General features: G+C 35.2%; 2 protein-coding genes across 3 annotated transcripts; one reads left to right on the top strand and one right to left on the bottom strand.

The window, feature by feature from the left end:
* Window positions 1-2,128, top strand: LOC114187689 (protein NETWORKED 4A-like). The gene has a single exon (XM_028076001.1). It carries the CDS (start codon window positions 186-188, stop codon window positions 1,713-1,715), a length of 1,530 nt encoding a protein of 509 aa, XP_027931802.1. The 5' UTR covers window positions 1-185; the 3' UTR covers window positions 1,716-2,128.
* Window positions 2,129-2,691: 563 nt separating this feature from the next.
* LOC114188719 (DEAD-box ATP-dependent RNA helicase 20-like) lies at window positions 2,692-12,749 on the bottom strand. Of its 2 annotated transcripts, XM_028077346.1 has the most exons (15): window positions 12,261-12,569; window positions 11,302-11,394; window positions 11,004-11,168; window positions 10,779-10,874; window positions 10,338-10,412; window positions 9,458-9,619; window positions 8,756-8,836; window positions 8,261-8,359; window positions 7,774-7,869; window positions 6,061-6,192; window positions 4,235-4,309; window positions 3,924-4,013; window positions 3,765-3,839; window positions 3,174-3,405; window positions 2,692-3,048 (listed from the first exon to the last, which is right to left on the bottom strand). In XM_028077346.1, the coding sequence occupies exons 1-14, from the start codon at window positions 12,567-12,569 to the stop codon at window positions 3,229-3,231; spliced, it is 1,725 nt and encodes a 574-aa protein (XP_027933147.1). In that variant the 3' UTR covers window positions 2,692-3,048; window positions 3,174-3,228. The 2 variants fall into 2 exon arrangements, with proteins under 2 accessions (XP_027933147.1, XP_027933148.1); XM_028077347.1 differs by lacking the exons at window positions 2,692-3,048; window positions 3,174-3,405 and having other exon boundaries at window positions 3,759-3,839; window positions 3,924-4,040; window positions 12,261-12,749.
* Between the last annotated feature and the right edge of the window lie 1,815 nt (window positions 12,750-14,564).

The raw sequence follows: 14,564 nt of genomic DNA, 5'->3' as shown, positions 1-14,564 counted from the left end.
GGATCCACCATTCCCAACTTTTGTTTGCATTGCAAAAGTTGGGAAGGGTTGTTTGAATCTTGTTTCTTTTTCCATTGTTTTGTTATAGCTTTCTCATCCAAATCAAAAACCAAGATAATCATTTATATAGATACATACATACGTATACGTAGATACATTCATATTACATACTTTGCACCTTGTGAATGATAATGAAGAACATGACAAAACGATCCTTAACCACAGAGATGGAACGCAACGTGAGGCAAATGCATAAGCTGATTGAAGATAACGGAGATTCCTTTGCGGAAAAGGCTGAGATGTATTACAAGAAGAGGCCAGAGTTGATCTCTCTTGTTGAGGAGTTCTACCGGGGCTACAAATCTTTGGTTGAACGTTATGATCACAGTCCCACATCGTGTGATCTTCAATCACAGGCTTCTTCTGGTGTTTCAGATTGTGGTTCTGAGATGGCTTCTCCCTCTCCGAGGAAGATGGGGCGTCGCATATCCCCCAACCGTGCCCCGGGGTTCGATGTGTTTCTGGGTTCTGGTGGGAACGGGAATGGTTTTGATGCATGTCAAAAGGATGGGGATGGTTCTTCTACTTTGACAGAATCTGATGAGGATTATTATGATGATAGTTCTTCAATGAACAGCTTTTCAGGATTCTTTGGGAATGGAAACGATCAGAATGGTATGAACAGAAGGGTGATGGAATTGGAGATTGAGATACCGTCTGAGGGGAAAGAGAAGGTGTTGAATGAGGAGGAACGTGTGAAAAATGGTGAGGATTTTGGTGCAAGGATCAGTGCGTATGAAGAAGAACTAAGGAATGTGAATGAGAAGTTGAGGGTTTCTGAAGGGGAGATTAGTAAGCTGAAGAATGAGGTTGAAATGTACAGATCAAAGGAATTAAGGAATTTGAAGGGTGGCGTTGGATTATCTTCAAGTGTAGAAGGGGTGAGGATGGGAGGGGAATCCTTGGAGTTGAAGAAACTTGAGGAGGAGCTAAGGATGAGCAATGAAAAACTTGAGTCTGCGGAAATGCAAGTTACTAAAACGTTTGAAACTATTCAGCAATTGCAGGAAGAGTTTGAGTTGGCTCAGAAGGACATTGCTTCTTGGAAAATAAAGTTCAACGCTCAGAAAAGAGAAAACTCAAGACTGGTAGAGAGGCAAGCAAAGATGAGAACTAATGTAGCAGAGAGGGATCGTGAGGTGAGGGATTTAAAAGCTCTTCTGTCTGATGTACAACAGAAAGTGTTCTTTGAGAGATCAAGTTTGAAGTCTGAAATAACGAGGTTGTTGGGAGAAAAGAGTGTTTTAGAGCAGAAGATGAAAGAATGGGAATGTCAATGCCAATGTTTAGAAGGAGAGATAAAAAGAATGGAGTCTGAAAAAACAGAGAGGGTGAAAGGAAAAAGTGAAAGTGGTGAGGGTTTGAAAATAGAGAAAGAGAAGCTGAGTGCAGAAGTTGGTGCACTTAAGAAAGTGATAGAATCAAGAGATAATGAGATTGAAGAGGGTCGTAAAGAAGTGGAAGAACTAAGATCAAGAGGTAAGATACTAGAGGAAGAGATTGAGAGGCAAAGGGTTGAGATATTAGGAGGAGCTGAAGAGAAACGTGAGGCCATAAGGCAGCTATGCTTCTCACTTGAGCATTACAGAAATAGGTATGATATGCTTCGCCAGGCTTTCGGAGGAAACAAGAGGCTTCCTGTTTCGACCACCTGATATGTCAAAAACATGCATGTCTACTTGTACAATCTTCCTGCTGTGTATTACAATCTGTCTGTCATGTCTTTCTTATACTTTGTGGTGTGTGATGTGTATCACCCAAGTTTACGAGAATTTAGAACTTAGAAGTCGTAGTCATGTTTCATGGTTTGTGATAATGTCGTTTCTTTGCATATATTGGTTCAGTTAGGAAGCTCTGCAGGACCATCTCTTCTTGAGGAGGAGGCCCGTTAGAAGATTAATGGAAAACTGGTTAGGTTTGTATGCTCTCCATCTTTCTGTTTAGTTGGAAGTTGGTTGTGCTGCATAAGTAAGAAATTATGTCGTCGTTCAGTTCAGAACAATATGTGATAATATCTCATTATCATGAGTTGTATTCTTATAATTTCGTGATGTATTTTACGATTATAATTTATTTTGTCACTTTCCTCATATATATAAAGTGAGAACGATGTCGTTTGTTTCTGCATTCAAAGATTTTATATAGAAGCTACTCGTTACTGAAATCACAGACTAAAACTTATAATAAAACTTATTATAAATGTTACATTTTGTACACATATGGTACATGGACAATAAAATCCACCCCCATTCAACTGTTACGCAGTGGCGTTGTGATGTTCAGAGATTTGAATGGAAACCAACTTCATGGTGTCTTCATATGCAGAGAGAAAGGGGTGCAATGCCCCACACAATTAATCTCATTTGATTTGGTGATTGTTATAAACAATCAAAGGTGAAAGATAAATCCCTACCACTACTTTCTCAAAATTGCTTCGTTAATCTCGAACATTTGAATCCTTTTAAATCTTATATAAGATTTTGCGGGGAACATCTAATATTTAAGCCTTAAAAACGTTGCGTCAAGGCCTCTTTACGATTAGTTGAGTGGCATGCTCAACACAGAAAAGTTTTAGTGAACATTTATTTCGCGGATAGTCTATGAAAGCTCAAAAGTGCCAACAGAGAAACATAGTTGCGAAATGCAGCAAGCAGGGTATATATACATTTCATGATGATGATGAAATATCTATGCGAATAGAGGAATATTTTTTTGACGCAAAACAATTAAAAAAGAAAGAAAAAAAACTTGAATATTTCTACGATTACAAAAGATGCACTACCTATATGACTACTCTACAAACCACCTAATAGTCTAGCAAGCTACTTGTGACTAGTGTGCTAGCTACCTACCACAACGATGCCAAACAACACGTAGCGTAGACTTGGAATGTTAACTAGAAACTTCTCCATCACCGTCATCTTAGAAGCAACAGGCCTATAAATGCACTTGGTCTGAAGAGCGTATCATATCAATAATGCACCAGCACTGCAAAACACAAACAATATGCACGATGGAGAGCAAAAAAATGTAGAAAAACCAGAGACAGACCGCTGAGAAGATGGAAACAAACCCGCCACAAAATAAATAAATAAATGTCATATATCACCCACCTTAAGGGCTTTATCAGGTGTCATCAATCAAATATGGGAAGCACCAGACAACACATTAATCGTCCCAGGCACTATCTGCTGCGCCCTCTCTTTTAATGTTTGCGGCAGTAATCATGAATTTATATTTATCTTCGATGTTAATTGAAGCAGCTCCCAATCCTAACTGTTTGGATAAAGCAATATTTGCCTCTTTTTGTGCAGCTGCTGCTTCTTTCTCCTTCCGTCTAGCAACCTACAAATCAAGGGTACAAAGTCAACCGTGACATATAAGGTTCAATACAGTATATTGAAAATGAAAGTTTTTTGGGAGAAATTGAGCATCTTGGACCGTCAGACCCAAACCTGCAGCGCCTATGTATACTAACTAATCTAGGTAAAAAAAAATCAATATAGATGTATAACAGTCTAGCACAAGCCCACCTCAATAAAGCTACTAATACCGTAAGACTTCTAAACCACTAGTTACCTGTTTGGTATATCTTTTAATATATGGGTAAAAATTCAGTTCTTGAACTTCTACCCTCATTTTTTACGGTTTGCCAAATGAACTCCAAGAATCTTAAAATTATGGCAGAATAAAAAATATAGTACCTTTCCGGTTGCAAATGTCAGCGTGTTCCCAGATTCGGCGTCAGCTATTGCCTTCCTTATATTTGCAACAAGGAACTAAAGAGAAGAACCATATTAATGTTAAAATCTATAGAACAATACAGTTCACTTTTTACAAAGAAAAAGGAGAGTGGCAAGCACCATGTCACGATCAGTGTAAAATGAAGTAGCTAAGCCAGTTGATCCTGCACGCCCGGTCCTTCCAATCCGGTGTACATAATCTTCCATGGTCTATAATTGAGGCAGCCATAACTGATGCTTCAGGTATGCATTTGTCAAGAAAATTAAATTTGACTGAAAAATACCAGGCACATGAGATGCCAACATAGCAGTAGCAGAAAGGCAATCCACAAACAGTGGAAAATACCTGTGCGCTTTCTGATAATCTTTTCCTACTGTATTACAGATAAAATTCAGTCATCTCAATTAGTATATGCTTGAAGCAGAAATACCTTGGGAAGATCTAGATTGATGACATGGGACACTCCAGTGACATCCAAGCCACGGGATGCAACATCAGTGGCAACCTGAATCGTACAATATAGTTAGTGGATAAAAAGTAACTGAACCTTTTTAAAGTAATTATGCAAAATTGTTAAGATTTCAATATTTTAACAAGAATTACCAAACAGTGTGTTTGGATAAGGTATTTTAAGAGGGTAATTCCATTTATTTTGAGAACTTGAAATACTTTATGACAAGATATATTGTTTGGGTAGGGAATTTTGAAAATTTCAAATTAAGAATTTCTAATTCTTCATACTATCAAATTCATATTTTGGTAGAGCTGTCAAAATGGGTTAGAACACGCGAGCCAACCCGGCCCACTATAGGTTCGGACCGAGTTGGGTTGAAATTTTTTATTAAATTTTAATACGGGTTGATTTTGACCCGGTTCACTTAGAACCCGGCTCACCAACCCGCAAATAAAGAGTCACACAAGTGTTTTTTGTTAAGTTGGACTTTGCATTTTGATCAGGTTAGGTTGTTTTTTTAGCCAACACAGATAATTTGGTATTTTTTTTATTTTAGTTTTTATTTGGAATTTATTAAAGTTTATTTAGATTTTAATTATAATTATAATTTAGTTTTGACTAAAAAAATTAAAAAAAATTGTAGTTTTTTAATTAAGTGAACCTATGAGCCAACCCGTTTAACCTACTAACCCGTGGTGGGTCGGGTCGAGTTCGACTTTTTTTGACTCGCTAATAAGTGAGCCGGGTTGGGTTAACTCACTAAGTGATCAACCTGTGGTGGATCGAGCCGGACCGGGTTACCCGTTTTGACAGCTCTATTTTGGTCTTCAAAGTTTGGCTCGACCTAGGTAAGGACACATTTGGCTTGATCGGGTCAACTTAGCTCAATTTGGATCAACGCCTACTTGGTTCAAGCTGGGCCCAAATTGACTCAACGCGACCTAAGCTCGATCAACTAGGCTTGACTTTGACCCGGGTTGACCTTACATGATTGTGACCTAGTGCTATCTTACTTAGGTTGGGCTCAATCTATCATTTCAAAGTTGAAATAATCTTGTTTAATGTAAAGTGAGAAAAAGTTTTGCAAATATAAAATAAACAAATCTTCAAGAACTTTGACCAAAAAATAACATCAATCAAGATCAATTACAAAAAATTATCAATATTGACTTTTTTAATTTTTAACAATTACTTGATATTTAAATATTTTTTGAATTTGATGGTAATTGAAATACTTTATCCAAACAATATATTAATCATGCATAAAATACAACATGGTACCTTAATGGGCTCACTAAATTAAACAGCAATTAGATATTTTTATCATAACAGTAACAACTTTGCCCTTAACATTTTCTTCTTTCTCCGTGTTGAGAATAAAAAGATAATATAAACTTGGAGGGCTTTAGAGATCCCTCTTGTTATTATGATAGAAGGTGATACAATGGAAGATGAAAGATAAAAAAACTATCCTAGATTTCTAGGTACAACTCATAGAGTGCACTAGACTCATAGGTACAGTTAGAAGTAGTTCCCAACACACTACTCCCTGCTTTAGACTTAATAATTACTCTAACATACATAAATTTAACAATTATTCTAACACTCCGTTTGATACAACAAGAAATGTCATTTTTAGCAATCAGGGAATAAAACAAGCCCAACACTATATTTAGACAAGCTACAGCAGGGTTATTTTCAACAATGTTTTCAATACTGCTAAATAATGTAGAGAATATCAGATTTTAGACAGGAAGAAATGCTAAAAAACTTGAGTAATATGCACTGGTAGGAGAGATTACCAAAATGTTGGTAGAGCCACTACGAAAATCATGCAAGGCAGCCTCTCTTTCACTCTGACTGCGACCACCATGAAGAGAAACTGCAGATAATCCTTGAGCTACCAATGCTTCAGCAACTTCATCGCACCTTGTCTATGTACACATTAAAAAAGAAATAACAAGAAACATATACACATCAATTTTCAAACAATCTATTTAGATTTTCAAGACCGTAAAATAAAAACTTCATGTATGAATCTCTAGCATAACTATCTATGATTTCCAATTTTTGGAACTAATCCACTTAGATCATACCCAGACTTGAGACTGGGAAATATGAAAAATATTTCCAAAAGAGCTTAATCATATCTTAGCTGATTCATCCGTTTACATAGATTCTTACATTGCAATGGTGGTAGCCATTCTTCATTGGGGTCTTCATCAATTACATATTAAAAATATGAAGAAGTCTACATGATGCAACCTCTTGGGTTTGTTGTTCAGGGGAGTTTGGTTTGGTTTGTAAGTTGTCTCGAACAATCTCCCCATGCTTGCTTTGGAAAGTTTAACCACATTGTTCAATCCTTTGGATTGAAACACAATGAGGCAAACCACTTTGTTTTCTATTGTCATACCTCCCTTTTTAAAAATGTGTACTTAATAATGTATGTTGATGATATTGTTATTATTGGGAATGATGCTACTAAAATCTCTCAATAAAGGAATACCTATGCAATCATTTTCAGATCAAGGATCGTGGAAATCTCAAATATCTTTTGAGCATAGAAGTAGCTCAATCAAAGAAAGTAGTAAAATAGCTCAAAGGAAATATGCTTGACATCAAATAAGAGACAGAATAGGTTTTCTCTAACCTAGAGAGATATAGAAGACTGATTGAAAAACTTATATATCTCATATTTACCAGACCATATTACCATATTTGTCTTTTGCAGTTGGAGTTCATTCATGCAAAATCCTTGTATTGATCACTAGAATGTTGTCATTCCTATTCTAAAATATCTCAAAAAGACTTCAGGACAAGGACTACTCTATGAAGATAAAGGGAATACCCAAATCTTTGGATTTTATAACACTGATTGGGCTAGTTTTCCTATAGATAGATGTAATAGTAAAATGTTGTTACCCGATCATCTATTGAAGTTGCGTATAGAGCAATGGCATCCCTCACTAGTGTGAGATTATATACAAGAATTAGATTTTTGAGACATTTAGGCGATGAAGATGTATTGTAATAAATAATCAAGTTGCTCTCCAAAATGTTTCCAATTCAATGTTCCATAAGAGGACCAAACACATTGAAATTGATTGTAATTTTATTCGAGAAAAGTTGTTGTCCAAAGAAATCTGTAGTAAGTTTGTTCGTTCCAATGATCAACTTGCAGATAAATTATAAGAATCCTTGAAAGGTCCTCGAATTAAATTTATTTGTTCCAAGCTTAGCATATACAATTTGTATGGTCCAATTTGAGGGGAAGTGTTAAAATAAATAGGATTTATTGTAAGAAGTTATGTGTTTTGTGTTGGACCTAATTCCTAGATGTATCTTTTTGAATTCTCTTTTCTTCCCTCTCATACATTATATTTGATGTATCCAAAGTGATTATAAATATGAAATCATAAGAGAGGGAAACATACTCTCTCAATTTTATTCTAATTCCTTTGTATTATCTTCAACTACATTGATGCATATCAGGGACACAAAACAAAGCATACCTTCCTCTCAACAAACACAATTGTTAATGGAAATGGATGACCACATTTTTCAGCCTGTGATGCATCCTCTACAAGTAAGTCTAGAAGTCGGTCAATCTACAAGAACAATATAACATCTCAGAACAGAGGCCAAAAGAAAGAGCAAATAAAGGTAAAAATATCATGGAAAATGACCATGCCATATCATGGGGTCAAAAATGCAAATAAACAACCTAATTTGTCACTATTCTCAAATTTCTTCACCCTAATCACTACACCTTTGCTCATCACATCTCATTCTACCAATACTTCTTTAATTTTATGCACATGTGTACCTCATGGTAAGTATTCAAGAACTTGTGTGAAACAACAATTTTCAGTAAACTTTTAGGAAGCATGAAACATTAAAAATCTTTGAAATCAATGACTGCCTTCTAGGAAGCATGAAACTAAACTTTTAGTCCAACTATTCACATATATGCTTCATTTTTAAAGTAAATAAACAAACCTTCTCGTTTTCAGAAATTTTCACAAGCGTTTGCGAAACATTAGTTGTTGGGCTACTCACTTTCCCCACCTTCACTTGCACTGGGCTAGCCAAGTACTCCTGAAATCGAACAAATGATTGGTGAACCCCAAAAATATTCCTTCCACAGCTGAGCATACAAAGAAATATATTGCTGAAATATAATATTCTTCAAAAGAATGTATTTTGGGGATATATTTAATTTTAAGGAAGAGAATCATGGAAGAAAAAGATAAAATTGAAAATCCTAAAAAGAATAACTATACTTCAATTACAACACATCTAATGTGCTACATGTTATGATCAAGTAGCTAGGCTGCTTACAAAGTTATGCGAAAAGCAAATAATTAATGATAGAATTATTGTTGCCTAAGCATTTTTCCAAATCAGAATACCAAACTTCATTATTTTAGAATTTGTATAAAGGAAAAAATAACAACGTTGAAAATTTTCTATCAACAATGAAGGAAACCTAACCTTTGCTAATGCTTCAATCTCCACAGGCATTGTCGCACTAAAAAGCAATGTTTGATGCTTCTCTGGAAGACTTCTCATTACCTGAGGATAATATAGAATATTCATATTTTCTTGAGTAATCTAGAAAAGGCAACTATTATTAATTTAACACGAGAATGTTATATTGAAACAACATAAAGGTTATCATCATATTAGAAATATTGCTGATAACCCATTCAAATGGGACCATAATATATATACAAAAATAACATAAATTTCAAGCATGGTCATAACAGCTAGATCACAAAAATCAAACTAAGGTACAAACTAAATAAAAGTTATAGAAGATTAAATTGGAGTATGAAAATCAAGTTTTGTCCAAAAAGAGAGACCATTTTCATGCTAATTTTTCTTCAAAAAGTATAACATTGTAACCTCTCTATGCTTTCTGATGGAAGGACATCTTCTCCAGTTAAATGCTTAAAGAACTGCAACTCAATATAACTAGTTCTAGTGTAGCGTCATTGGCTTGACTTCAAAGTTCAATGACAGAAACAATTTAAATAGAGAGGGAAAAAGTTACGAGGAAACAACCGTTTTGAAACACCGTATAGAGAGCACAAACACCACAAATAGGTCACACTAGTTATCTTACATTAGGTATGAAGCCGTCAAGAAAATAAAGGAGAATCCAAATACAAGCAAAAAGCTAAAAATACAGACCTCTCTTATCTGTGGTTCAAACCCCATATCCAGCATTCTATCTGCTTCGTCTAGAACAACAAAAGAAATTCTAGAGAGGGAAGTGTTGCCTTGTTGCAAGTGATCAATGAATCTTCCAGGCGTGGCAACTGCTATTTCAACCCCAGCTCTAAGTTCCGCCCTCTGTTATAGAGACCAGAAAGAGAACACAGAAAACTGTGTTACCTTCAAGAAGGGGAGTTGAATTAACTTGAAATAAAACTTGTTACAAGACTCCTTGAAGCAGAAAGTTTTGCTTTGTTGGACACTATTTACAAAGTCCCCAGTACCAGTTCTTAAACTAGCCTCTAATCTATGAAACACAGTGATACATGCATTTCCTCCAAATACAAACATGAAAGAGCATCCACTACCACTACTCAGAGATACTTCACTATAGAAGTATCCAGTGTTAGACTTGTCAACTACATATCTTGATTTTAATGTTGCATTTGCACAGTTATAATTGTACATCTGTATGTTTTATAAATTTTAAACATACATAACTCCGTATCCTGCAAGCATCGTAACCTATACATTTTAAGAATAGTTGTATCGACAAATTGGAAACAAATCATATAAGTGCATCATACAAATAACATAAATATCAGCACATCAGGAGAGCTAGCTCTGCAAAACTGAATACACAGCATCTCCAAGTTTCTAAGGAAAAACATTAAAATGATACTAAATATTACAAATGCTTATGCATAATTAACATACAAAGACTTTTATGATGCTCTCAGATCATACTTAACACAATGGCAAAAAAAACAAATAATACCATCACTTATCTTTATGAAAATTTTTAAAACAACAGGAGAAATAGCCAAGAAATAAAGATTATGTCCACATTTATTACCTGCTTCTCAATGTTAGTTCCACCCACAACAATAGCAGTTTTTAATGACTCAAGGGATCTGCTAAAAGCTTTAACCTACCAAAAATCAAAACAAGAATGAATAGATAAGCTGATAGTTGGAGAAAGGAAAAACATTAAGTACGAAATGACCTGATGTAGAACATGTTCTTTTCAGGCATAGTACGAGAGATGTCAAGCTCAACAAAACAACATATAATTCAAAAGTAAGATAGCAAGAATCTTGTACTAACACAGACAATATTTATTAAGATCCCAATTCAAAAAGGTAAAAGCATAGAGAATAGACAAACTGCGAACCTAGGTATATGAAAATTATTAGGAGATAGTTTAAAAATCATTACATGATGGGAGAAACAAACAATAATTTTGTCTCCAAATTACCCATTATTCATCCACAACAAAAACAAATACATATATCACCTCTTTTTCTATTTGTTGAGCAAGTTCTCTGGTAGGAGCCAAAACTAATGCCAGAGGACCATCATTGCGCCGAATTGAAGGTTGGGCTAAGCAATGCTAAAAAATGAAGGAGAAAAATTAAATCACAACTAAAAGGTTGATCATTTACATTTGGCTTGTTTTTCACAAATATACAGTATCTAAAGATGAGTCCAGTCCAATATGCCATGTCTAAGAAGTTCCGACCTGTATCATAGGAATTGTGAAAGCTGCAGTCTTTCCACTACCAGTTTCAGCACAACCTAATAGATCCCTTCCACTGAGAGCAATTGGCATGGCTTGTGCCTGGATCGAAGTTGGCCTGGTGTATTCATGGTAAGCAATATCCTTCATGATACTTGAGTCCAAACACTGAGAACAAGAAGTTCACAATTGCAAACACATTTGCAACAAATTAAATAACAGTTCCAAAAAAATGGGTGCAAATAGCTCATAATTACCGAGCAAAGTATGAATACGATTAAATATTAACAAAACTAAATACCATATCAGTAAACGACTCTATTGGTGCAGGTGCAGGAGGAGAATCAGATGCAACAGTAACGTCAAGATTAAGCCGAGAACGGACCTCTTCAATCTGGACATGACAAGCACATGAATTTCAGTAACCAATATTTGTTTGTCTAGTCACAAAAAGACAGATCAGCAAGACAACCAAACATCGAGATAAAATAACAACACGATAAATAACAACTCTATTGAAGGCATCGGAAAAGAGTACAAATTGAGACTGTCAAATCAAAGCACATGAAAGAGGGAGAGATTATTAGGTCAAAGTATAAAAGAGAAGGACAAGCAAAAGGAAAAACTCATCAGCGTTCAGTAAACTGAAGAAGAAGAAGAAGAAGAAGAAGAAACTCTGTAATAGTCCTCAATCAACCACAAAGTTCAAGCAAACTTTACTCATTTATTTTCACAACATATATCCTACCCGTACCAGGCATAGTTTCATACTAAATGCAGACAACCTTCCAACAGATATGTCAACCTTAGTAGTCATGTTAAATTCTTCAGCTAGACCAAAAAAAAAGCCCTTACTTCATGACAATACCACACTGCCGTACAGTTTCAAATTCAAACAAAGCCTTCAACTTTATAAAAGTAGTTAAAAATAACTCGGATTGTCATCGTTACAAGCAAAGCAATGCATTTCACTATAAGCCTCGCTCAGATTAATCCGAACCCTCAGTCCTCGTAATCAGCTTCCTGAACTGACAAGCAAATTAGCAATTCCCCCAAACACGCACGCACTTCAATTGAAACACAATTTTCCTCCGCCGAGATTCAAGAAAAACCCTAACCACGCGAATTTGAAAAGAAACTCACATTGGTCCCAAAAAAAATATCGAAATCAAAACATTACACGCAAAGGTCAATAGGAGAGAAGCCCGTGAGATACGAGACTGAACAGAAAAGACGAGAAAACAGAGATTGGATTGCGACCTGCTCCGGAGTCATGCGCGAAGCGCGTTCAGAGGGTTGCCATTGCGGGAAGACGGGGTCAGGGGTGGCGAAAATCCTCGGGGACGGAGGTGCGGCGGAGCTCCGGCGAGAGGCATTGTGGAAGGTGGGGAGCGAGGGAGAGCAATTGGCGTTGGTGTTGTTGTTGTTGGAGGTGAATGCGAGCTTGTGGTGATTGTTATGGTGGTGATGGTGGTTGTTGTTGTTGTTGTCTAGGGTTACGGAGGGGGTTCTGGCGGTGGCGACGGCGGCGGAGCCGTTATTTCGGAGGTGCGGAGGCACATACGACATCGTTTGGCGTAATCTTGTTGTTGTTGTAGTTGCTCTTCTGGGTAAGAAATAAAAGGGGTGAGGGAGTGAAGTGAGATATGATAACGATAATAACGAAAGAACGATGATGAGTGTCCTCACTCTCTCTCTATGGGCTTACAACTTCACGTTCAAACCCAAACTACGAACAAAAACTAGCTATGACCTATCGCACAAAACCACATCTGAATTATAAAAGCAAGATCTTTTCTTGATCAAAATTTAGAAATAAAAATATATTTGTTTTCTAAATTTTTTTCCTTTAAATTTTTTATATGTTTAATTCGTAAAAATGTAAAAAATAACATTTAAGAATCTTATAATTTGGTTAGTTCAACGTGGTTTATTAAATATTATTTTAAATTTTAAATTTTAGCGTAAAATTAAAATTCGTTTATTTTACATTTTTGATAGGTTTTGATTTCAAACTTTAAAAATTAACAAATATAATTTTTTAATCTAAACAAGTTCATTTTTTTATATGTATTTTAGAATGATGTTTGAGTTGTCTTTGGATTTACGTGAACAATTTCTTCCTTCAAGTATGTTGATAATCTGACCTCCGCCTCTTTTATCTGTTTTTGAGGTTTTAATTTTGCTTTGATCATGATCAAAATTCTAATTTATACATGTGTTCTTGGGTTTTGGTTCCTTTAGGCTGAAATGGGTTTTTAAAGCTCAAAAAATTATCTTGGGGGTTCTTAATTATCTTAGTTTTGGTCTACGTTTGAGGTGAGAGAAGCTATTCTCTTTTTATAGAAATAAATTTGTCTTGCATGTTATAATTTGATATATTGAATTGCTTGAAATTGTTGTGTTTGATGTGTTGATTTGATGAGCACATCTTAAATGTTAATGGTTTGGGGTTCTGGTTTTTGCAGGTTGAGAATAGTGAAAATTTGTTATTTTAGCTTAAGCGATAGTCTTCTAGCTTAAGCGAGAAAAATCTAGTTTAAGCGAGAGTTTTTGTCGCTTAAGTGAAAATTTCTAGCTTAAACGCGAAAATCACTGAAACTCTTTTTGTTTCTGTTTAATTTTAGCTCAAACGAGAATCTTTAGCTTGAATGAAAGCTCATGTCGCTTAAACAATAATCTCTAGCTTAAGCGAGAGCAATGTCGCTTAAGCGAGGATTTCTAGCTCAAGCGAGAATTGCTGCAAAATTTTTAAATTCCTTATTTTTAACTTGTGGTTGACTGCGTTAATTTTAAAAATATGATTTATGAAGCTATGCATGAATGATGTGGTATTTTTGAGACTTGACTTAGTATGTTGTTGCAAAATATGTGATTGTTTGATATTTCAAATTTGAGATGGAATTATTGATACGTGAATATGAAAATATGATCAAGGATGTATACAATTATGAAAGTATTATTGTGGAACTGTGATAATAATGGGTTTATGAATATATATATATATATATATATATATATATATATATATATATATATATATATGAGCATTATATGTGTTTGACGTAATTCTACATGTCTCATGGGAAGATTTTATGGTAGTGTTATTTAGTGTATGCATTGGACTATGGATTCAAGTAAGGTGACATCCTGAAACTCTAATGATCATTCACACTCAAATAAAGTATGATGGTCATGTGGTAAGAGTAGCATGAGGTTCTAGTCTAAGGCAGGATAATAACCTTAGATGGTCATGAACTAACCTTGTATGGTAGGGTGAAACCCCTTGGCAATGGCTCTACAAAGCAGTAGAGGTCACCACAAGTGCAAGTATCTGATGATTCCAATTCCAAATGCATGTATCTAGATAATTGAGTTTAGTGTCAAATGTATGTGTGCAATTATGTGAATTATAAAAGTTTGTCTATGTATGGCTTATAATATTGATACATTTTAATGGTTAAGACATCTTTTTTGTATACTAGCTTATCCTTGCACTTTGTGGTCTTGTGTTATGTTTTCCTTATCGATTATCACCATTATGGTGGAAGCAGATGAAGATAC

This window comes from Vigna unguiculata, chromosome 6 (assembly GCF_004118075.2).
Source record: "Vigna unguiculata cultivar IT97K-499-35 chromosome 6, ASM411807v1, whole genome shotgun sequence".
Taxonomy (NCBI): Eukaryota; Viridiplantae; Streptophyta; class Magnoliopsida; order Fabales; family Fabaceae; genus Vigna; species Vigna unguiculata.
Note: the sequence above shows the minus strand (reverse complement) of the source record. Positions and strands in the feature narration are given on the sequence as shown.